The 23,838-nt window shown below is 53.6% G+C and overlaps 7 protein-coding genes across 7 annotated transcripts; 3 read left to right on the top strand and 4 right to left on the bottom strand.

Annotated features, from left to right (window-relative positions):
* Positions 1-4,243: 4,243 nt before the first annotated feature.
* Positions 4,244-4,599, top strand: SODALDRAFT_360090 (hypothetical protein; the record flags this gene model as incomplete). Its single annotated transcript, XM_028614229.1, has 3 exons — positions 4,244-4,320; positions 4,383-4,460; positions 4,560-4,599. 3 exons carry the CDS (start codon positions 4,244-4,246, stop codon positions 4,597-4,599), a joined length of 195 nt encoding a protein of 64 aa, XP_028465604.1.
* Positions 4,600-5,559: 960 nt separating this feature from the next.
* On the top strand, positions 5,560-7,650 carry SODALDRAFT_324298 (hypothetical protein; the record flags this gene model as incomplete). The annotated part of the gene is made up of 7 exons (XM_028609869.1): positions 5,560-6,074; positions 6,216-6,410; positions 6,507-6,570; positions 6,601-7,265; positions 7,319-7,335; positions 7,395-7,582; positions 7,630-7,650. 7 exons carry the CDS (start codon positions 5,560-5,562, stop codon positions 7,648-7,650), a joined length of 1,665 nt encoding a protein of 554 aa, XP_028465603.1.
* Positions 7,651-8,013: 363 nt separating this feature from the next.
* SODALDRAFT_333552 (hypothetical protein) lies at positions 8,014-9,527 on the bottom strand. The gene has a single exon (XM_028612007.1). It carries the CDS (start codon positions 9,506-9,508, stop codon positions 8,168-8,170), a length of 1,341 nt encoding a protein of 446 aa, XP_028465602.1. The 5' UTR covers positions 9,509-9,527; the 3' UTR covers positions 8,014-8,167.
* A 495-nt stretch (positions 9,528-10,022) lies between these two features.
* SODALDRAFT_333550 (hypothetical protein) lies at positions 10,023-11,432 on the bottom strand. Its single transcript, XM_028612006.1, has one exon. It carries the CDS (start codon positions 11,378-11,380, stop codon positions 10,310-10,312), a length of 1,071 nt encoding a protein of 356 aa, XP_028465601.1. The 5' UTR covers positions 11,381-11,432; the 3' UTR covers positions 10,023-10,309.
* A 461-nt stretch (positions 11,433-11,893) lies between these two features.
* Positions 11,894-13,282, bottom strand: SODALDRAFT_278413 (UDP-Glycosyltransferase/glycogen phosphorylase; the record flags this gene model as incomplete). The annotated part of the gene is made up of 1 exon (XM_028608112.1): positions 11,894-13,282. One exon carries the CDS (start codon positions 13,280-13,282, stop codon positions 11,894-11,896), a length of 1,389 nt encoding a protein of 462 aa, XP_028465600.1.
* Positions 13,283-16,505: 3,223 nt separating this feature from the next.
* SODALDRAFT_174536 (NACHT and TPR domain-containing protein) lies at positions 16,506-21,452 on the top strand. The gene is made up of 2 exons (XM_028607016.1): positions 16,506-16,595; positions 16,698-21,452. Exon 2 carries the CDS (start codon positions 16,797-16,799, stop codon positions 21,258-21,260), a length of 4,464 nt encoding a protein of 1,487 aa, XP_028465599.1. The 5' UTR covers positions 16,506-16,595; positions 16,698-16,796; the 3' UTR covers positions 21,261-21,452.
* Positions 21,312-23,621, bottom strand: SODALDRAFT_333545 (UPF0187-domain-containing protein). Its single transcript, XM_028612005.1, has one exon. The coding sequence runs from the start codon at positions 23,252-23,254 to the stop codon at positions 21,644-21,646; it is 1,611 nt and encodes a 536-aa protein (XP_028465598.1). The 5' UTR covers positions 23,255-23,621; the 3' UTR covers positions 21,312-21,643.
* Positions 23,622-23,838: the final 217 nt, after the last annotated feature.

The raw sequence follows: 23,838 nt of genomic DNA, 5'->3' as shown, positions 1-23,838 counted from the left end.
GATTCTATAGCTTTAGAAGGTTATTATAACGCGTAATATATAGTTTAACGAGTAGCTATTTTATAAACTATAGCTCGAAGAAGCAGAATAGATCCTAAAGCCCGAGGCGAGGAACTAGCTTATAACTTACGAAATATAAGAAAATAAAGATAACGACTTTATCCTATAGGCTCACCCTCCGGGTAGATTAATTAATAGCGTACTTTCTAGAGAATAAGTATAGTCCACGGGTTCAAACTTAGGGGTAAGAGTAATAGAGGTATAATTAAACACTTCGTCGCTACTACTAAATATACCTAATATACCCGAACCGCCCGTAACAGGACTTTAAACCCCACGCGTAATACCTAATCCTTAGAGTAGAAATCTTTAGATTATAAACGTAGAGCCGTGGTCTTCGGAGGAACTTTTAATTAATAATTCTTCTAATTAATCAGATAACGGAGCGGCCACTAAAGAAGACACTATAACCGACACGCTAGGATTATATATACTAGAGCTTGATACGGATACTACGACGATTTTAACTATAGAAAGGAGTATATAGACGATAGTATAGGGACTAGCTACCCCTAATCCGCACTACGGTATTAGCCATACTATAGCGTCCGGATCTAGACTACCTATCCGACCGACTCCTAAGGTAACCGCCTATTAAAGGAAAAAGAGTATACTAGTAAAGGAAGTAACGCGTGCTAGCATAAGAATCACCGATCGCCGTGCTTAAGGAAAGACTATTTGGATTAATCCACGGATATATTAGGTAAAGCTAGATATACCTTTAACTTATACCTTTTTCTTATCTAATTAATAAGAAAAGCGCTAGGATAGGCTAAAAGGGCTTCTAACCTTTAATTTAATAATCCTCGGAGTAGCCGATATTAAAATAAATATCTATTCGAATACTAAAAGAGAGGCTATAACGTCACTGAAGCCCTTAATTAACGGCAGGGTTTATCGAGACTACCTAAAGGCTATACTAAGGTATTAGCGGGAGCTTACTAACTACCCGATACGTGAATAGTTTAAGGAAACCGCGTAAAAAGAGGTAAATAAGCTAATTAAGAAGCGTATATAAAGGGAGATTAAGCGCTTAGAGGCGAAGTTAAAGCCTTTTCTGTTAAAGTGGGTTTTTATCTATAAGTTCGACTAAGACGAATATCTTAAATAATATAAGGCACGCTTATATATTCGACGGGACTTATAGGAGAGCTTAATAATTAAGGGAACCTATATAGTAATGCTCGCTACACGATCTTTTCATATTATTATAGCCCTAGCTACTTAGTTTAATCTAGAGATTAAGTAACTTAATATTGTTAACGCCTTCGTTAACGTCTAAAGGAGTAAAATAGGAACGCCCGTTATATACGAACTTCCCGATTGATTTAAGCAGCCCGATAAGTGCTTAAAGCTTAATAAAGCACTATATAAACTACACGACTCGCCTAGACTATGGTTCTAGACCTTCGCGGCCACTCTAATAGACTTAGGGATAAAGGCTAGTAAGGAAGAACCGTGCCTATTTTACACTAAGGCTTAAGACGTATTTATTATCTTCTTTATAGACGATATTCTTATACTATTTTATAGAGATAATATTATAAATGGCCTTAGGATTATCGAAGGGATTAAAATAAGGTTTAAGGTGTCGGAAAAGGGGGAAGTCGATTAGTTTTTAGGTATTAAGATTACTTAAGATCGCCCTTAACGTAAGGTTTTCCTCGCCCACGACTTATATATCGAAAAGATCGTAGCTAGGTTTAGTTTAGATACTCTAAATATCTACCTAGTAATCCCTATTCCAATTATAGAATACCGGAAGAGAGAAGATAAAGCTATCGCTTAAAAGATTAAATCTTATTAAGAAAAGGTCGGATTAATACTTTATATAGTAGTTATAATACGTCCTAATATAGTATTCGCCGTCTTTATCCTTTCCCGCTTTCTTAGAAACCCCTCTCCCGAGTACTATAAGGTGGTAGACTAAGCTATCCGCTATTTATTTATAATAAGGGACCTCTTAATTTAGTACGGATTAAGTATTAGTTTATAGGCGATAGTTATTATAAGCGACGCCTTTTTTATAGATAATTTAGATACACGAAGATCTTTATAGGGTTACCTTATTAGCCTATTTAGTGGATCAGTTATATAGAAAGTAATAAGGTAAATAATAGTAATAACGTCTATAACCGAAGTAGAGCTACTCGCTTTAGAGTAAGTGGCGAAGGAAATAATAGGTTTAAAGCGTCTTTTCGTCGAAATACGCTTCAATCCAGAATCTCCTTAGGATATCCACTATAATAACACGTAAACGAGACGCCTAATAGTTAACGATAGCTTTAGAATTAAGACTAGGCTTCGCTATATAGATATATAGCGCTTTTAGGTAAGGTAGGAGAACGTAAAGGGATTATTTAGAGTCGTATATCTTACTACGAATTTAATACTAGCGGACGGATTAATAAAAGCACTTCCACGATAAAAATTTAAGAACTTCCGAGTATATCTTAATATAATTAGTGTATAGAGGGGGTGGAAAGAAGTAGTTAAAGTCGAAATTCCCGCGCCCTAGGCGTACCGCGCGCCGGCGGTTTAGTTAATTTAGTAAAACGTAGGGTATAGTTATCCTAATACTAAAACACTATACTAAAACCTAAAAGTAATTCCTAAAATATAAGAAGAAGTATACTAGATAATTCACTAAGCTTTATTAGTACTATCCTAAGCACTATTCTACGCGATATCTACGCTATTTCCTTTACTAGGAGGAGTAATAATAAAACCGTCTTCCCGTAAAATATCTATTATAACCCCCGTAAGCTAGGAGGTAGAGATAGTAGTCGGCGTACTAGGACCTTAGTTAAAAGCTCCCTTAAGCTCCTCCTCCTTAAAGAACTTCTCGTTATCGTCATCTTCTATTAGTTAAATTATAAACTTTACCGTTTACTTAAGTTTAGCGAAGAACTACGCGAAATTAGTTAGTTAGAGTATTTAATTATAGATATAAAGCGATAAACGCACCTTTTTATTATTATCCTCCGAGTCCTTATTAATTTTACGGACTATAATATAGTTAAAAAGAATTTTAACTAAGGAGATAAGGCCGGTAAAACTATAAGTATAGGTTAGCGGTCGTAAAACTTAATAGCGTATATATCTTTAAGCTAATACGAAATAGAGTACACGATCACGATTATAAAGCGCCTTAGATAGGGGGTAAGAACTTATAGAGGGTAGTATATATAGTTTCTATTCTTATACTTTTAGTAGCAATAGGAGCGGTTAGGAACGGAAATATAGTAATTAAATAAACGCTATTTCCCCGAATAAATACCCTTTACGTATTCTAAGTAGGGCGGATTAAATAGAACCGGAATAAAATTATCCTCGGTATCTTCATTATTATTATTACTACCCTTAGTAGTCTTCTAAGGAGTTAGCTTAGAATAGAGCAGAGATATCGTAGACTAATGCTTAGAAATAACTTATAGAAGCACCCTTCTTAGTGCCGGCTTTGCCCTTAGTCTTCTTTATACTATTAGCCGAGGCTTTCTTAGCTACCGCGGTATAGGTAACGGCCGAGAGGGTGGGGGGAGCCTAAACGACGCTACTAGTTAGCACGCGCCACTAAAAATAAAGCTCCGATACTTACTATATCGATGTTATTATTATTTTTATTACTATTAATAGGAAAATTTGGAAAAATTAGATTAAAAATCGTTAAATTCCTTAAAAACAACGGAATAAGGGTTATAAGAGAGAGAATCCAAAAGCTCTAAAACACCGGCATAACGCCTTTAATTTATCTACGGAAGGCCTTACTATCACCTATTTACTACTACTATTAATAGCACTTTTCCTTTATTATTTACTACTATTATTATTATTTTTATTATTTTATAGCTTTTATTCCTGCCTTTTAACTCGATATTAAGGGTATTCTACGACCCTTTAAGGCTATTTTAAGGTTAAAAATAAGGCTAGGTTAAGGTTAGGCTAACTAATTATTCCGCTAATCACGGCGTAATAATTAGGGGGTATATTATATTCTATTACGTGAGCCACGGTATAGTACTCTCCTATTAGTTAGAGGTGCCCTATTATCCTCGCTTAGAAGGTAGTAGATATATTTAGAACACGTATACCCGCCCCCTTTTTCTTTCTCTTTTATAGATAATATAATCATATATTTCCTGAATTAACGCTCCCTGTAAGCACGCTCCCGTCAATTCAACAAATGCCATACCTAGTCCGTGCATACCGCGTGAATATTGTCCTCGACACTGTATACATGAGCTTGGTACCAAGACTGACGTAAGGTAAGGTTAGGTACCTTAGGTAGGTAAGGTAGCTTTGTGGCCCGGGTCGAGATGCAGATACCAGTACTTCCAGCTGAACAACTGCATTTACTTCTTCCTTCCTTTCGCCCACATTTGCTCGATCCGGTGGTATCTGTAGACAGACGCTCTTTAAGCCCGAATCATATCGTAGGTACCGTACGTACTTCATAGTACTTGGTAATCCCGATACACATTTGAACGACGGGTCTCAAGCCGAGTCATCATGATCATACCTGCTGCTCCCTTCCATTGACCAAAGACAACGGTTTACGATTTTATGAAGTAGTTGTATGTGGACGATGGGATTTCGGAAAGGGTACAATGTAATGTACCATGGGTCCATGGCAGTCGGGATAACCAAGTGGTACTTTGGTTCGGGAAGCGATCCCGTCACGGGCCGTAGCTTGTGGGTAAGCGGGGCCCTATTTAATGGTAACGTCGCTCCTCGGACTTCTCGAATCCCCCACTTCCTTAATGCTTTCACGCGTAAACGAAGTAAATTCCTGCCAATCGCCATCTATACCTGGAGTCCGAGTAAGGTTACGGTAGTCGCGAGATAGGATGCAATAGGGCGATTTGGCGAACACGAACGCCGAAGGGTCATGAATTTCTGCTACTATTTCAAAGCTACCTACGTTACATGTAGGTGGAGGCAATGGAGGCGTTTGTGTCTTCTGTACATCGCTCGGTCCTCCGTCTGCTTCCTTCTCTCAGAAACGTCTGCCGATTAGCTGCGACGATCTAAATACCTACCCGGTCGAGGCCTAGGAGCCATCAGATCAACACTCGGGAGTTGAAGTAATAAGTCTCAGAGTCTGACCTTAAGCTGACCTCCAATCTCAAGATCCAACTTCTATGAACATGAAGGAACTACCATTCCTTTGGCCATATCTATTTAGTCTGTTGTTTAGCTAGAATGAGTTTGATCACTGGACCTGTCGTCTTTTCAGATCGGCACGAAAGAGAACAGAACGGGAAATGAGGGAATCTCTTTGATTCGTTCGCTTGCTGTTCATGCATGTCGTTGTCAACACTGTACACGTGTAAGACCATCACCTTCAGCCGCACAGCGTTCACCCTCCTAATTATTCCCTATAATCAACTCAGGTGTCACACAGCCTCCTGGCCTTCAGACCAGTGTGGCCACCGCGGGCCACAGCTCCACCCAGGACAACCCGCCGCAGGATCGCAGCCTCAACAGGTGAGAAGAAACATGGAGACAGCTGGGTTGATCGTTGGTGTTGTTTCCTTTGGACTCCAATTAGCCACGACCCTGCAAACCTACGTCGAAGTCGTCGCCGGCGCCGCAGACCGTATAGAAGCCCTCACCGCCGACGTGGGCTCGACGGCTTCCGCGCTCAAACAGCTCCAGGACATACTCGACGCCGACAAGGCCGCCGAGGAAGCGGCGCGTGCTGCCGTCACCGTGTTCAAAGAGCAAGGCCGGCGCGACATTGAATCCCTGGCATTCCGGTGCGAGAAGACGTACAGGGCCATTATTCACGTCATCGTGAGCGCCACCGCGCCGCCTTCGGAACGGCGCAGGATCATCGTTGCCAAGCTGGGCATCAGCGACATCACCTTTGCGCGGCTCGCCGAGTTGGGTCGGAACCTGAAGTGGCCCTGGGTCGAGCCTCGGGTGAAGGCGTGTCAGGAGGAACTGCGGTGGCTGCGTATGAGCCTGGTGCTGCACCTGCAGATAGGAACCCTGGCGCGATACCAGCTGGGGTGAGCTTTTACGACCAGAGTCACCAGACGCCTCAGTATCTCATTGAGAATCACAATTCACCCGCGACTCACAATAATTATGCATAGTCATAGACTCATTGTGTACGTGTAGAACCAGTGCTGACGATTGGAAACTTGTAGGGTAGCAAACGCGTCTTCATCAGGCAGCGAGAAAGAGCGCATTGCGCTCACGCGCATGGCGGAACGCCTGCAGGCGCGAAGGTCGGAGTATAGCAGGGAGAGACGGCGCAGCCGCTATCCTAACCCCGGGCGCCGAGCATCGACCGAGACTCCAGCGGAGAGACCGAGGTCTGAGCCGAATGAATCCATAAAGCTGTGAGTTATCCCGAGTTGTGACGGACAAGGTAGAGCATGCATGTGGGCTCTTTATTTTGGTTCTTGACGCGAGCAGACACAACTGACAACACTTAGACAACAAGCATCGGGTCAAACTCAGGACACGGGCCCAGCTGAGGACGGGATCATGCCGGCGAACGTGGATGAGAACAATCAAGCTCATGGCTAGGACCAAGGCGACGAGAGAGAACGCGCAGACCAAGATAAGAGGGAAGAAGAGGGCCAGGGTCAGCATACTATGGAAGAAGAGGGCCCTACTCAAAATAGTGCGGAAGCAGCTAAACCGGCTCAACCGGTTACAAACGCTTCGTCCTCTTCACCAACACTCTACGGCGGACGACCCTCAACAGACGAGCATCAAGAACCCCGAAAGCTGTCGGACAGGCTCCTCCGCCGTCTTCCCATCCAGATCCACAAACTATTCGACCGCCACGGCGCAATCTGGAGAGCCCTGGTCCTCGAACATGACGACCAAGCCGTCGAGCTCGAGGCCTACCTCGCGATAGGGGTGTGGCGAAGGCTAGAGACGGAGACGGAGTCGGAGTGGGAGCTGGAGCTGGAGCTGGCAAGGGCCCCGACGAAACTACCTTTCACTCGCCACGTCCTCGTCGATGAACTGCAGCGGCTCCATCGGAGGCGGGGAAACAAGTCCGCGTGGGACGAATACATGGCGCAAGGCTCGCAAGGCCGCAGAGTTGTGAAGCACGTCATCTCGACGACCGTGCGACTGGATGGGCGGAAGAGGACCTGTGTCGGTTTGGAGACGCGCAGTCATCCCGCCTTCCCCCGACAGGCGAGCCTGCTTGTCTTCCTCGCCGTCGCGGGAAGCGCAGAGTATGTCCACTTGACCGATCCCATGGGACGGACCTGGCGCTTCCCACATGCAGCAGTCTCGACATTGGCGGTACGTGTTCCTTTTTCTCCTCTCCTCCGTGCTACTCATGCTTTTTTGAAGCTGACCAGGCTTTTGGCTGCAGGATACCGGAGAGCACATAACCGCTCTGCCGTGGGACGTCCCCGATGTCAGAAAGCGAGTAGACCGAGGCGAGTTTTACTTCCAACTAGCAACGGGGACCTTTATCGCAGAGGCCAGCTGGCCGACCCTTGTCCGGCCGGGGGCGTCCCTGAGGATGGTGCTCTTGGGCGACTATGTGCCCGACAATGGGAATCACATCCGCATACAAACCCGGATGATGAGCCATACGGCTCCAAGAAGTAGGGTACATGAACCCGAAACTGTTGGCATAGAAGCAAGCCGGATCCCTCCTCCTAGGGCTGCCAGATCGCGAGAAAATTTGGGTCGTTTGGACTTCGGCTTTAATAATGCCGCGTCAGGGGACGGCTTTAATAATGTCCCGTCAGGGTACGGCTTCAATAATGCCCCGTCAGGGTACGAGCCACAAGACGAGCTAGAAGACCCCGGCCTTGGATTCCCTACGGAGTACGACGTCTTAGAGGAGGCCGACCTGGAGACCCTGATGCGCAGGTGGACAAACCTAGGCGTTCCTGGGGGACGTCCTAGGTACACGTAGAATGGCAAAAGGCTAATAAGGTGCGAAGCTGTCCTGAATCGTGACCATGGTATAGTAAAAACAGGGAGTATTCGTACAATATATATATAAGTTTTGTACCATTTAGCTGCCGCCTCGCACGATGAGCATGTTTCAGTTATGGTAGCAGTATGGTATGGTAATGATAGTTGAGGGTAATAATACAATGATAGCGTCCCCCGAATCCTATCTCAGTCGAACGGCCGCTTCAACCTTGTTGGCAAGCTTGGCCAGCTGCGACTGCACATCGATGCTGTAGTCCGGCATCGTGGCCAGCACCTTGGAGAAAGGCCGCGCGCCGTCCTGGCCCATCGCGTCCAGCGCCGTCTCCATCTCGTGCACCAGGTCCAGGGTATCCTGGTCGAAGCTCAAGCCGACGTACATCATCTCCCGGAGGAGGGCGATGACGCCACGCACATCTCCGTGGCGGCGCCACATGATGGCGCAGAGTTCGTTGTAGAAGGGCGTCGATGCGCCGAGGACGTACGAGGCGAGACCCAGCTCGCGGATGCGGGGGAGCATGCTCAGAGCGAGCGGCGAAGGGCGGGAAAACCCCCCGTCGAGAGTTCGGAGGCTTTGGAGGAGGTGGACGGAGTAGAGAGGTCCGTGGATCTCGATGGAGAGCTCTGGGGTAGCGGAAGCGCTTTGCGGCGCGTCGTTCTCAGGAGCGGCTGGCGGTTCGGTGGACTCATGCTGTGACCCCGGGTCCATTATACCGAGACGCTTCGTCATGGAGAAGACCTCCCGTTCTAGGAGATCCCACACCTCGAAATCGGTCCGGCATGCGCGGAGGAGGGCGTCCATCCGCTGAACGGCTTGGTCGCGGATTGCTTGATGTTCCGCAGATGGCTGGGTGGCCTCCGGGTCGACGTGTTCCTCCTGCTCCTGCTCCTGCTCCAGTTCCTCTTCCCCGCGTACCGACTGCGTACGACGACGACTAGCACCCAGGGGATCGAAAGCGGCGCGAGCAGACCTGCGCAGCGAGGGAGGGTACTTCATCATCCACTCCGGGATGGACTCGGCGTCGGTATCGAGATGGATGGTGTGGCGCTCATCGGCGGCCGCCGAGGAACCAGTCTTGCGGACCCCTTCGCCGGCGGCATCGCGCAGGATGTCGAGAATGCGCAATTGAGTCTTCTTGGTCTCCTCGGGGTTGGCAAGGGTGACGGAAGCAGCTCGGGCAACGCTGCCGCGGGCTATGTTGGTGAAGATTTCGCGAAAGGTCCGTTCCTCCGCTGGCGTGATGGTCGACGACACGGCATCCTCGCCGCGGGCATCGTCGTCAGTGTACCTGTACCTCTTCCCACTCTTCGCTGCCAGTTCATCTTTGTAGGCCTGTTCGGACTTTTCGTCCCAGAGGAAGGGAACGTTTTCGAGGTCGTCGTCTCGCGGTTGACGAGCCAGGCGGTGGCATGTGTGGAGGGGACGTGAACGTGGAGTGACTGTGAGTGTCACTCGTGGGAGTCTCGCGCCAGCGCGTAAAAGGGTCCTCGTTTGATAGAGGAAGGGAAGTAATGTGGTGGCCATTGTGGCGATGGGTTTGTCTTGAGGGTGGTGATAGGGAGGAAAGATTTCAGCGAGCTATGTACGGTACGTACTGGGGCATTGTGATAACCAAAAATTCGCGATAACGCGACTACGCGACTCCCCATTACGTAAGCAGTGGATTGGTAAGACGGGAGGTACCTACTTCCCCTTTTTATTTTTCTTTTTATTTTTCCTCTTCTTTTTCCTCTTCCTTTACCTCTTCCTCGCTCTCCCCACTGGACATTCCCCTTTCCGACAAAAGGCTTCACAAACTATAGACCTTTATCTTTTTTTACTGTCATGGTTCTATTGGATCAAGTACAATGCAAGGTGTAACGGTGCTAGTATCGGAATTGAGTGCATCCTCTCTTGGTCGTCGACGATGCCTCAGAACCCCCCCGACTCAGGGGCATACAATCACATTGTTCTACGATACAGGCTATACACATTCTTCAGCTCTCATGGTCACCTTTCTATAATACTTCGGTACCAGTTGGATTAGTGCTCAAGACCTCCATGCACATGAATTCTCTCGTCTTATTTCATTGTCACGTATGGCTCTGGGAGTTGAGAGACGCCTGATTCATACGTTCACAGTCACATATTCAGGTATAAATCTTCATACATGTCTTTTATTCTATTGAGTTGTGTATCGATGGACTTTCATTGATTCGTAGTGGGTTCCATTCGGGTAATTGAGTTATTGACTGTCAAAACCTACCTAGATGGGGATCAACGCTCTTCATATGATTCAGGGGAGACTTACCTATAGAAGATTAGAAGAGGCGCGAGTAGCTAAGCCTATCCCTCCTCCTCCAACACCTCCTCGTCGTCTCTAACCCACCGAGGAGGCGCATCAGGACGAGGCAAGTTATTCGATATCCACCGATCACGGTAATGGATAATTAGGTACGGGTTCACATTCCACATAAGCCCGTCAATCCGAAGTCCAGGATACCGCCTGCGCCAGGCGAGGATCAAAGCTCGGCAGTCGCCGCCACGGATGACGATGGACCGCAAGAAGACCCTTTCCCGGCGGGCAATCCGCTGGTCCAAGATTTGTGTGACAATGTCCAAGACGCCGTTCTCGGTCATGTACTGCAAGGTATCGTTCGTGTCGAAGAACAGCTCCAGCCGGCGGACGTTGGGCGTGAGCCTCACCAGCTCCTGCATGCATTCCCGCAGCATCGGCAAGTCCCACGGCCCCACCTCGTCCTGCCGGCCGCTGTACGGCGGCAAGCCGTGTTCGAACCGGATGCTCAACCGGCGGATATGCTCACCGAGCGTCGTGTACGGCGAGGTCGTGGGCACGGGCGCCGTCGATTCGACCACGGGATCCGCGAGCCGGTGCACGAGACGGCCCATGCGGCTATCCGACCCTGCCGTGAACACGGGGATGGCGATTTGCGTCCCGTCGGCGAGTTCGCGGAACCGCGTGCCGTGCCGCCCCGACGTGATCTCGACGTTGACCCAGGTGTCCTCCCAGAAGGAGCGCACGGTGTGCTCGCGCATCTCGCGGTTCGTGCGCAGCAGCGGGTTCAGGTGGGTCATGACTTCGCGCCGGAGGGGGTCGTTTTCCACGCGGTTGGGGAGGGTGTTGTCGTTCGGGTGGTCGCGTAGGTCGGCGCCGTCGATGATGCGGCCGTGCGGTGGCACCCACCACTCGGTGTGGGGGTAGATGGGTCGGCGCATGTGGCGGAGGGGCGGGAGGAACTGGTTGGTGGCATCGCCGTCATCGTTCCATACTAGTTCTGAGCGGAGTCTGTTAACGTATTGCCTTGCGATGTTCGCTCGGAGCTCGATGGGGAGAGTTGGGAGACGGTTGTCAGGTGCGTTCCGGCCAAAACGGGTTGACCAAAAGGAAGGAAACATACTTACTTTTGTTGCGTGTTTTTGTTGGTGATGTGTCTGAGTGCCTTGATGAGGATGGTTAACGAGGATGGTTGATAATGGGCAGAGAGACGTTATATTTATACCTGGAGATGGATATGCTGGGGTGTTTAAATCAATAGGACTGGATCTGAATAGTCATGATAACAATGGTGATGATTTTGAAAGTCGGTTCTGTTTGTGAGAAAGGCGAATGTGTAGGTTTTGTTCGAGAGCACCGCTCTTTGTTCGAAATCAGTTGTTGATGGTATGCATCACGTCGAGAGTAAAGGCTCAAAGACGATCCTTTCCTGAGAGGAACTGTCCGGTAGGACAATCGATATTGGTCAAAGAAGTCTTCGAATTCATGAAAGTAGATCCAAGGAGGAATCTCTAGCGTCTATTGTGATTATTACCATGTATAACCCCCAAACTCCTCATCGCTTTCGAATAGCAAAATGCTGTCATGTCTGTCCTTTTGTCCCAATCCTAGTCGTGCATGTGACGTCTTGACTCTCACGCCTTGATGATGTGCTCCTCGATAATATCATAGGTCGGCAGCGCCTCGGTCTCGGCCTTGATCTCCATAATGCGCTTCTTGTACTTGTCATTCGCGAGAATCTCGCCCACAGCGGCGGCAATGGCCTCAGGCGTGGCCTTGCCCGTCTTGAGATCAATAGCGACGCCGCTGTACGCAGCCCGGGCCGCAACCTCAGGCTTGTCCTCCGTATTGCCAGCCAACACCATGGGGACGCCGTTGACGACGCCCTGCTGGAATCCACCCCAGCCGGCGTTCATGATCCACACATCGGCCTTCTTGAGGAGCACGTCGTAGGAGAAGTAGTCGACGACGCGGGTGTTGGCGGGGATGGGGACGTCCTCGAGGGTGCGGCCGCGGGAGCCCAGCAGGGCGATGACAAGCACATCATCGCGGTGGGCGAGCCCCTGGATGGCCGGGATGAGGAGGTTGACGTACTCGGTGGCGACGGTGCCCTGCGACACGGCGATGACCTTCTTGTCGCCGCGGACGACCTCGGCCCACCACTCCGGGTAGTCGAAGCCGGTGCTGATGGGCTTCTCGGGCGGCCAACCGGCGAACTTGATGGAGTGGTGCAGGTCGGAGCGGTGGTACTCGAGGCTCGGGGCGCTGAGCTGCAGGGTGACGTCGTAGCTCTGCATGACGGCGTCGAGGAAGTTGAGGGTCCGGACGGGAAAGTCGGGGACGCCGGCGTCGGTCATGACGGTGGCCAGGGTCTCGGTGGCGGACTTGAAGAGCATGTCGGGCCCGTACATGAGGTCGTTGAGGAGGCGGTTGCGGTCCTGGCCCGACGGGGTGGAGTCCGGGTGCAGGCCCGGGCCGAAGGGGGCGGTGTCCTTGCTGGTGGTCCAGACGGGGCCGATGTGGATGTTGAGGGTGCGGGGGAACTTGTCGAAGCCTTCCGGGAGCGGGGCGCCGTGCATGAAGGGGAGGGCGCCGAAGTAGTACGACTCGTGGACGACGACGACCTCGCGGTCCGGGTAGCGGCGGCGCAGCATCTCGAGGGCGTCTTTGAGCTGCTGGAAGGCGGTGGGGATGTAGGCCATGAAGACCTTCTCGATGTCGAAGATCAGCTTGAGGAAGCCCTCTGGCACGGCGACGCGGATCTTGAACAGGTCCATGGAGAAGAAGGGAGCGGCTTCGATGGGCTCGGCGCCGATCTTCTCGATCTTGGGGAAGAACTCCTTGCCGCCGAGGAAGCTGACGGAGTAGCCCCGTGCGGCCATTTCCTCGGCGATCTGAAGGATAGGTAGGGTGTGTCCGGGACCCGGGAGGGCGCAGAAGAGGAGGTGTGGCTTGGTGGTGCCGTTGGTAGTGCCGTTGGTGCCATTGACGGCAGCGGCCAAGGCATCGCCGTTGGTCGCCATTGTAGATGATGTTCTTTCCACAAAGGGGGATCCCTCTTTGGTTCGTGTTAACCACCTCGTTCTCTTCAATGAAGCAAGGTATCGTATCGTCGGTCGATGGCCAAGTCTGTCTTCGGAATTACGTGCGAGTCCAATGTATTCGGTGCTTCGTCAGGTCGTCGACGGTGGCGTTGATCTTCGAGTAACTCAATCGACAATGTCGGCCTTCGGTCTTGAACTAAAATGAGCGAGGCGGCAGGGAGAGGGTAGCAGGAGGAGTATCAAGGAAGATGGCGAATAATGAATTTATGTGGCCTGTGAAGGTTGGGGAAATAATCCTTAAAAGCCCGACACGCTCGGCAGGATTCTTTTGATTCTTATGTCCCCCTCTTCGCGCTCTCGTGTTATCCGGCGTCACGTTAACGCGAAGTTCCGACAGGCCGAAAAGAAGGCCAACGGGAGGCCGCAAGGGAGACATGCGGTATGGGCGGGATCCTCCCCGAGCTGAGCGGAGGGGTCCATGGTGTCCAGTCCATGGTCCATAGTGCCCTTGGTCCCCGTCCAGTGCGTCCACCCGCGCAGCGAGTCGCATGGGCAAAGTCGAACTCCTTTCCCTTCCTCCTCCTAGTATGGACGGCGGCGCTTTCGGCACTGAATGAGGATAGTTGAATAGTGGAACGTCTTGGCCTGGGCCGACTGTGCGTTGGTGGACGGTGGCTTGAAACGGCCCCCAACGGTTGGTTCTGAGGTGGCGTTCTATTTAAAGCCACTCGCCTGCATCCCGTCAGGTCAGTCATTAGTAGGGGGGGGGGCTTCCCAACACTCCGTCATGCAGCGCTGGGGAATCCCCGTAGAGGGACCTCGCCGGAAGATTCAGTGGATGTGCTTCCCCACAACGCCCACTACCTTGCCCACTGCCCAGTGTGGCTCCCCGGAGACCGCGACTCTTGTCTAACAGAGGTCTGTCTAACGCTCCGACCTCCGACCTCTGGCGGGGAAGCTAGCGCCAAGCCCCGGCCAGCCCGGCGCCGAACGAGGAACGAGGAACACAGAAACCAGAAAAGAAAACCTCGCCGTCGGAATGGTGTAATTGAAGAAGTACGTTGTGGTACTGCGAGGCCTGTTGTTGAATGCCTTGTTCGGACACAGCACCGGGAGCAGTAGTCCAAGATGCTTCCAAGATGCTTCCAAGGGGATTGTTCCTTTTCCTGGAGCAAACCAGTGGTTATTCTCGATGCAAAATAGCTCGACATCAAACGTAGAATTGACGGCCTGTTGATAGGCAGAGGTCTCGATAGTCGCCTTGAGAATGTGATTAGCCTTGTCAAGCGCCTTACTCGATCTGGCGGGCTTCTGATTACGTGCTGTCACCTTATAGCCTTCGAGTTTGGCGAGTTCGATTATAGCTCCCACCACGTCGGAACTGATCGAACTCGCCAAACTCGAAGGCTATAAGGTTACAGCACGTAATCAGAAGCTCGCCAGATCGATTAAGGCGCTTGATAAGGCCAATCACATTCTCGAGGCGACTATCGAGACCTCTATTAATGTTTCAAATGATTTTTCTTTCTTTTTTTCGAAGTAAGTGTCCGGCTTTGGCAGAGCATGGAAAAGAAAGAAAAGAAATAAAATACCATAATACTTGGTAGAAGCAGAAATTTTCAATGAGGAGGGTCGTTGTGGGGACCTCGGTGTGGTTGTCGAAAACCTGTCGGTGAACTCAGGGCATCTAGGTACAGTACCTATAAGCAGGTACTTATGGGCGGCACCTTCCCTACGACACATCGAACATGGTAATTCAGTGACCACTCCACCGTACCTTGCTCTTGCCTTGCTCTTGCCTTCTAGGTTGCTCTTGCCTGCTCTGACTGTCTGTTCCAGCAGTGATGACGTCCACAAACACATGACATGGAGTGTACGAATACAGTAAGTACCTCGTACATTTTGGGACGCGTAATCTGCCCGAGCTACGGTGCCTCCTCAGAACGTCTCGGTCTCAGAGCTCAGAGCTCAGCTCTCATCTTTCATTTCTCCTACTCTTTGTCCCATCGCATCGCTTCCCAGGCAAACACTTTCCACGTCGCCATCGACTCTATCGCCCCTTCATCGTCGATCACGAGGACGAGGCAGAGCCCCGTCTTAACAACTTCGGGATGACTCAAATTCTATCGTGCCGGCCGGCTGTGCCGTGATCGTGATATGATCGGCAGCGGTGTCGTCGCCTGCCCTCAATGCCGCTCCGCTGCAACATTCCCTTCTTGCCGGTAGCCGGCCGGCTACGACTATGCCAATAATGACGCCTCAACCGCCCACGTTACAGTTGATTGACCCTATGATGGATTGACTCTGTGATGGTGGGCCTCTGATGGGAGACGACCCTTTATTATGAATTGGAGGACCTACTCAGCCACCGCGGGTAGATCTACGACATGTACGATGAACGAATTCGGAATATGAGGGCTTAGGAATATGCATCCATTCTCGGGCACCGACAATGCCTCAAAAGGCAACCACCAGCTGACTGGCTTCACCTATTTTCGTCCTTTCTGGCCACCCAATGCCATGCCACCTTACCACCCCCTGCTTCCTGTTGCCTGAGCGCTGTCTGGGTCCGCGTTACCGCGCTCTGCTTGGACCGCTCCGCTGCCTGCTGGATATTCGCAGGTAATAGGTAAGCCGGCCAAGTCGCCTGACACCCCACTGACACCATCCCCATCATCCGGCCCGCTACAGTAACCTACTATTATCGTCGATTGACTGACCGGCCTGGGATTCCCCAGGTTCTCCTACTCTGCATTCGCTTCCGACCGAAACCACACCCGTCCATCAGACCGGCATTTCCCCCCCTTCTGTTGTCCGTTGACCTGGGAAAATTCGGCGAGTTAGAGCGAACCACAAGCCGTCAAATCCTCGCTCCCGACACATCATTTTCCTCCGCTCGTGTTTCACTCGAAGTACGCGACCTACTATGAAGTGCCGGAACACACCAGTGACACCACCACATCGACACCGACACCCCACCCACACAGCCTTCTTCCCATCCACCACCTTCATGCTCTCTTGACCGAGCCGTCGTCATTCTTAAGCCTCGCCTTTGCGTTTTCCTATCCCGCATTCAACATTTATCTAACCCACCCCGGTCCTGCTGGGCCAAGGAGGCCAAGCAAAGCTTTCTTGTTTTCCCCTGTTCAACATCCTCCTCGACCGACCTCTCGTGGACCAGAGAGACGAGACCCGACAAGAGCCACACTGACGGAGGAATTCCAATCCAATTGCCCCTCACTTTCGTCTTTCTGCTTGGCTACTAGGCATTACCTTGCATATCCCCACTGAGGTGCGTCACGTCTCACCCCGCGACTTCTGCTTCAGCTTCCTTCTTTTTTTCTTCTTTTTTTCCCTCCATTTTCGGACTTCCTCTCATCTAATCACCCCTCAGCTCATACAAACAAACAACAACAACAACAACAACACAACAAGAACAACAACATTCCATCTTGACCACACTTCTCGGTCGTCCCCGTCGCTCGCCATCACCATGGCCGACGACCAGGGCAAGGACAAAGACCTGCAGAAGAGCCTGCGGCGGGCAGATAGCAACATGCAGCGTCAGTTCGCCGCCGTCCTTCGCGATGCCCAAAGGCTATACAGCCAGTCCGGCGCCCAGCCCATGGATCTCGCCGACTTCTTGAACCCGCCCATGCGCTCCGTCGAGGACCTCCTCAATGTCGTCAACCACCAGAACGACCAGTTCGAAGCCTTCCGTGCCCGCCGCCAGAAGCTCTTCCACGCCCTCTCCGCCGCTATGGGCCCCCTCGAGCTCATCGGCGGCACCCTCGCCGAAGCCGCCGCCGAGGCCGTCTTCCCACCGAGCCAGGGCATCTTCGCCGCCGCCGTCTACCTCATCAACACCGCCAGGAACGTCTCGTCCTGCTACGACTCCATCGTCGAGCTGTTCGAGAAGCTGTGCGATTTCACCGCCCGCCTCAAGTTCTACCTCTCCCAGCGCCTCTCCACCGAACTGCACGAGAAGATCGTCCAAATCCTCGTCTCCCTATTCGAGATACTCGTCGTCGCCGCCGCCGAGGTCCGCCAGGGCCGCCTCAGGGCCTACTTCAAGCGTCTCTTCGGCAAGGGGAGTCCCGTGGACGAGCCGATGCGCCGCCTGACCCTCCTGACCGAGGCCGAGGGTCGCCTCGTCGGCGCCGAGAGCCTGGCCGGTGTGAAGAAATCCCTGTCCAACCAGGACCGCCTCCTCGATATGATGTCCCGCCTCGACATCAATGTCCAGACCTTGCGATCCGACACCCGAGAGTCCGCTCTCTCTGCCAACAAGGATCGCCTTCGCCACATCCTCCGTCCCTCCGTCCACCCGCAAGATACGTACGAGGTTCTCGACCGCACCCGCACCCCCAACACCTGCGACTGGCTTCTCCGTGACCCGTCCCTCCACGCGTGGGTCAACGGCAGCTGCCGCTTTCTCTGGATCTGCGGCAACATGGGCAGCGGCAAATCCTATCTCGCCGCTCGCCTCATCCGCTGGGGCCTCCGCATGCTCGAGGAGCAAGACGCGAACCACATGCTCGGCTACGTCTTCTTCCGCCACACCGACCCGGAAACTCGCTCCGTCGTCCAGGCCCTCCGCGACGTTGCCTACCAGCTCAGCGAGATCGACGTCTTTTACGGCAAGCAGCTGCTCCGCGCCCTCCACAGCTCCGACGACATCAAGACCGTCGCCAGCGCCTTCCGCCGCATCCTCGTCGAGCCCTGCATCGGCGACAAGTGGAAGCGCCACATTTACGTCATCCTCGACGGCCTCGACGAAGCCGACCCGGCCGAGCTCACCGAGTTCCTCTCCCTCCTCGACACCCTCCATAAGCAGTCCCCCGGGGGCACCCGTGTCCAGGTGGCTCTCATCGGCCGGAACGCCATCTCCGACATCGTCCTGCCCCCGCTCCAGAACGACTCGACCGGCGGTCAACAACTGCGCACCCTGCACGTCACCCCGGACAGGAACGGCCACGACGTCGTCGCGTACATCGTCGCCGGCGTCAACGAGGCCCACAACCTCCGGGGCCTGTCGCCAGAGTTGAAGATGGAGATTGTTCGCGTCATGGCCAAGCAGGTCGACGGCCTCTTTATCCTGGCCAAGTTCATGCTTTCCGAGCTCAGTCGGGAACGCCACATGCGCGGCGTTCTCGAAAGGTTGCAGTCGTATCCAAAGGAGATCAACGGCATGCTTCGTCAATCCATCCTTCGCTTTTCCGAGACCATCACCGTGGCCGACGCCCGCGATTTGAACGAGGTCCTGCAGTGGGTTTGCTGCGCCGAGACCGCCCTGACCTTGGAGCAGATCGAGGCCATCCTGTCCCTCAAGTTTGGCGACCCTCCCCTGCACCTGGAAGAATCCCTACGGACCCATTTCGCCTCCTTCTTTACCCTGGAGCGCGAGGATGGCTTGTCGACCGCCGACCTGGTCGAGCGGTACCAGCAGCAACGCGCTTTGGCCGCCGAGAGAAACAACGTGGACGAAGACAATAACGCCCTGGATCCCGCCGCCCGACGCAGCCCTGACCTGTCCGAGGCCGAGAGGGAAGTCGAGTTCCATTCCAACAAAGAGACCACATGGGTGACCTTCTTCCATGCCTCGGTCCACGAATTCTTCCTGGCCGACTGCTCCACCGACATCCGCGCTTCTCCCAACCACCCTTCCATAGGCTTCAACACGGCCGCCGCCAAGCTGCACGTCCTAGACACGTGTCTCCGCCTTTTCACCGATGCGGATTGCCCCTCGTTTGGCTTCCAGGGACTGTCGCTTCAACGCTACGCAGCTCGCTACTGGCAAGAACATCTCGCCCACCTCGACCGGGCCGCTCTACCGGCGCCCACCAAGGCCACCCTCGGCAAGCGGATCTACACTATGCTCACCGACCGGCCCGTGATACTGGCCTGGACGAACTTGTTCGAGGAGAGCCTGGAAATTTGGAGTGACAAGGGCATCGACGTCGTTCGCGCCTGGATGGCCGACCCCGACGTCGTAAGCGGCCTCGCAGACGAGGGTCGGGCCTGGGCGGCCAAGGCCGTCGCTGCTCCCGTGAGCCTCCTGGAACCCTTCGGCAGGATATTCGCCCAGGCCTGGCTCAAGGAGGACTTTGGCATGTACATCCCGACACTCTTCTGTTTCGGCGTCGTGCAGTCGCTGGCGATGATGGATCGCGGCGCCAAGTGGTCCGACTCGGTCTACCACTGGGAAGATGTGCCGGCGGAGACGCGAGTGCAGAGGGCAGCACTGTGGTCGAGGCAGCCCAAGACGGGTCACTTGTATCGTAGGATCGGAAGCACTCTTCTCACCTTAGGCCACCACAACCAGGCGCTGCTCAACTTTGACCGTGCCATGGAACTGGACCGGAACATCGTCGAGACGTGTGGTCGCATCGGCGTGTGCTATTACATGGCCGGCAACTACAAGAAGGCCCTCAACCTCCACCTCATGTCCAACGTGGTGGAGGAAAAGAACCTGCGGGAGAAGAAATACAAGACGCACCAGGAATACACCACGGCGCGTTGGCGGTTTTACAAGAACCTCTACCAGATTGCCCAGTGTTACCGCAAGCTGGGCCGGGTCGAGAGCGCCGTCACGTACTGCTGCGAAGCCATCAAGCACGCTTACGATTGTCCGGCTTTCGAGCCCGAGGCCGCCCTTATGATGATCCTGGCCGAGAACAACCGCGTGGCCGAGATTACCAGGCTGCTCGACGAGCTGGACGAGAGGTACACCGAGAACGGATACTCGCGGCTGGTCTATTTCCTGCTCGACCAGATCCCCAGCGACGCGACGAGAGACTGGATACCCGATGCGGCGGCGCGGACGAACCGGACGGCCAGGATTGCGCGACGCTACCAAGCGGCCATCAAGATCGCGCAGGAAGAGATAAACTCTCGCAAGGAGTATTACCTCCGCAACGCGCTGGGTCGCGTCTACATGTCGGCGGAGGAATACGACAAGGCAATCATCATCCAAGAGGCCATCTGCTTCCAGGAGTACAGACCAAGAGGCAGCATCGCCGTGCGGGTCGAGTACGCGAGCTCGTTCCGAAACCTCGCGAGCCTGTACTACCTCAAGGCGCTCCAGGAGGGCGACGGTAGCCTGCGCAGTCCGGCGGTGGACAAGTGGACGGCGAAGCTGGAGAAGCTGCAGGAGCAGCAGCGCAAGTACCAGAACCGCAACGTGCCGCAGCACATGGCCGGGTTCGACGTCAACGAGGCGTCCATCTTCCTGGTGCTCTTTTACCGGTTCCGCGACCGGGTCGACGAGGCGAAACAGCTGGCGTCGTCGCTCGTGATGGAGAGCCTGGATATCTTGGAGGATGACGAACCGCAGAACGACGAGATTGGCATCCGGAACCTCCAGCGGATCCTCATCGCAGCGGGGGACGAGCCCAACGCGAGGGCGCTCTGCCAGTCGACGCGCAAGCCGGTGGTGGTGAGCAGCAGCAGCAGCAGCAGCAGCAACAGCATCAGCAACAATGCTTCGGGGGGCCGCCTCAGGTCGGACCGGCAGGTCAGTTCGCCGCGGCTGGGGGTCTCGCCGAAGCGAGGGGGCGGCGAGATGAACCTGACGAAGGTGTTCTCGGAGGAGGGGGAGTTCGCGCCGGCGCTGGCGTGCGACTATTGCATGAAGCGGTTTGAGGTGGACGAGACGTACGCGGTGTGCATGTACTGCATCGACACGCGGTTCTGCCTGCGGTGCCTGGAGAACGCGATCAAGCTGCGCAGCTTCTCGCCGGGCCACACTTCGGCGTGCGGGCCGAACCACAACTGGCTGACGGTGCCGGCGCTGGAGAAGGAGTTGCAGGTGGGGGAGATTATAGTGGAGGGTGCGATACAGCGGATTACGGAGTGGAAGAGGATGCTGCACCGGGCGTACATGGGTCCGGCGAGGAGGCGGGGGAGTCCGAGCCCGAGCAGAAGTCCGCACCAGGGGGGGTTGGGGATTCTGTAGCGGAGAAGAATGTCCAGCGTATTGGTCATGGAAAGAGAGTTGATTAATGGTGGATTATATACCCTTTTGCGAATAGATAGGATGGGGCGTCATTTTTGGAGATTGTTGAACGTGTACTTGGCTCTTACAGTCAAAATGTGGCATGTCTGTAGCTTCAAAAGAGATCTGTTTAGTTAATATCAAGATGGTATCAAATTGATTCTCAAGATTTGCAATCCTAAAGCCAAACCAGATGATGCTTTTCAAACCCCATCCCGTCCTGTTCCATAGAAGAAAATGCTCGCTTATGTTGTCCCTTTGCTTTGTAAAATCATGTTCGCCGCAGATGATAGACAGCCAAGAAAAAAAGAAGATAGGAGAAAAGAACTCCAACGACACGCCCTCTAGACGTGGTGATCACCATGCAAAGTGCCACTGCTAGCCGAACCCTGCTCCCGGGTCCTCGACCGCCCCAAAGGCTCGTCCCTGGCCCTCGCGCTCGCCCTCTCCTCGTCCGTCTTCTTGCGCGACTGGAACAGAATGTCCGGCTTGCGGCGGATCACATCACAGATATTCGCCTCGGGCCGCCTCGCCCACGTATCCCACGAGGCCATGCTGACGGGGTACAGCGGCAGGTTCTTGGCATTCTCGACCAGCACGCCGTAAGGGTCCCGGCGCGGCACGTCCATGGAGGCGATGACGTCGAGCTCCTGGGCGATCTGCTGGCAGTAGGCCTCGAGGGGCAGGTCGTTGACGTCGTGGCCGAAGGGGTTCTCGAGCTCGCGGCCGATGAGGAGGAAGCCGAGGATGATGTAGGCGGCGGCGAGGGAGGCGGGGATGGTGATCCAGCCGAGGTCGCGGTGGAGCTGGAAGGGGAGGAGGAAGACGTAGAGGTAGGTGATTTGGGCGATGGCGATGTTGTAGGCGATGGGGAGCGGGGTGGTCAGGACGCGGTCGGTCCCCGTGAGGATGTCGTTGAGGACGGTGAGGTTGTTGTAGGCGAGGGTCTGGTGCATGGGGGTCGGCAGCTGGCCGGCGTCGACGGTGGCGTCGATGAGGACGGAGAGGTGGGAGAGGATCTCGAGGGGCAGGTTGCCCAGGGGGCGGGAGGCCTTCTTGATGCGCTTGCGCGGGTTGGATTCCGCAAAGGCGAGGCCGAGGTACTCGCCGACTTCCTTGTAAAAGGACTTTTGCGGGGCGGTGGTGGCGGCGTCCGGGTCGGCCTCGGTGGCGGCGCGGGCGAGGGTGTCGAGGTGGGCGACGAGGTGCTGGAGGTCGTCGTAGGCGGTGTAGGGCTCGAAGCGGAGCTTGTGCTTGAGGGCGACGGCGAAGGCGAGGAGGAGGTTGAGGCAGCTGATGCGGCGGAGGGTGGACTGCTTCCGGGGCAGGTCCGGGTGGTCTTTGGTGTGGACCCAGATGACGCGGGCGAGGGTCTGGGTGGCCAAGATGAGCTGGGCCCAGTAGCGGCGGCCTTCGCTGTAGCGCTCGTAGGCGGTGGAGGAGCGGAAGGAGAGGCCGAGGGCGACGACAAAACCAAGAACGGTGAGGAGGATGGAGCGGACGCCGAGTTCGTGGACGAGTTCGGAGACGGTGGTGACGGCGGCGGCCCAGAGGCTGAGGATGGTCAAGGGGAGGACGACCTTGGGGAGGATGGAGCCGTGGATTTGGAGGAAGAGGGGCCACTTGGAGTGTTTCTGGATGTCGCGGGGGCCGGTGAAGTAGTCGCCGAGTTCCATGGTGGTGTCGTCGCGGCTGAAGTAGTTGAGGGAGGTCGGGGGGAGGGCGGGGGAGGCGATGTCGAAGACATGGACGGTTGTCTGGGGTTCCTTGGGTGGCTGTAGCGGTTCTAGTGTAGCGAGTTTGCGGTGCATCTCTTTGTCCTTTTCGTTCTGGCTCTGGTTCTGGGTGTTGTTTTCGGAGGTGGTCTGGGTGTTGTTTTCGTCCTTTTCTGTACGTTTCTCACTAGTGACGCCGCGACCACCAGAGTGGTTGGGCAGGCCTCCTTCTTCGGACATGATGAGGTGATGAGGTGCAGTTGCGAAAGGGGCAGTCGAAGTGTGTGTAAGTATATGAGCGTGAGGGGGGTGGAAGCCTGGTCCTGCCAGACGTATGAAAACCGATGGGTCACCTCGCGATGGGATATAATAGGAACAAGCGATGGAAAAGACCTCCGAGAGCAATCCGAAGAATTGAGAGACAAGGACCTGCGGTAATGGTGGTCTGTCGGTAAAGACAGCTAAAGAGCTCAAATTATGTGACTCCCGTCAAGGTGAACAAAGGGAGAACGGATCGAAAGGAGGAGAGAAAGAAACGAGACTATGTGGAGGGGAAAAAGAGGAAAAAGAGGAAAAAAGTGCCAATGTTGAAACCCACATGCAGAAGACCTGCAGAGCCTACGACGCGCTTCATTTCTGCAATCTGCGCCCCTGACGCCTGGAGCCACAGTACCCAGCCTAGTTCGTAAGCTTCCATCTGAATCCGTACATAATTACATCGCATTTCACAGCTCAGACTCCAGCTGTCCCAACGGGAATGAGCACCCAATCTGGCCAAGACGATCGGGCCACGCCGGCCCGTGCCAGTTCTAGACTCTTCCCCA

Source organism: Sodiomyces alkalinus (assembly GCF_003711515.1).
Source record: "Sodiomyces alkalinus F11 unplaced genomic scaffold SODALscaffold_6, whole genome shotgun sequence".
NCBI lineage: Eukaryota > Fungi > Ascomycota > Sordariomycetes > Glomerellales > Plectosphaerellaceae > Sodiomyces > Sodiomyces alkalinus.
This window is presented reverse-complemented; position numbering and strand designations above follow the sequence as displayed.

Bases quoted from the DNA above. Each gene is read 5' to 3' on its own strand.
- SODALDRAFT_333550 (XM_028612006.1), bottom strand. From the start codon at position 11,380: ATGTTTCCTTCCTTTTGGTCAACCCGTTTTGGCCGGAACGCACCTGAC.
- SODALDRAFT_333545 (XM_028612005.1), bottom strand. From the start codon at position 23,254: ATGTCCGAAGAAGGAGGCCTGCCCAACCACTCTGGTGGTCGCGGCGTC.
- SODALDRAFT_333552 (XM_028612007.1), bottom strand. From the start codon at position 9,508: ATGGCCACCACATTACTTCCCTTCCTCTATCAAACGAGGACCCTTTTA.
- SODALDRAFT_174536 (XM_028607016.1), top strand. From the start codon at position 16,797: ATGGCCGACGACCAGGGCAAGGACAAAGACCTGCAGAAGAGCCTGCGG.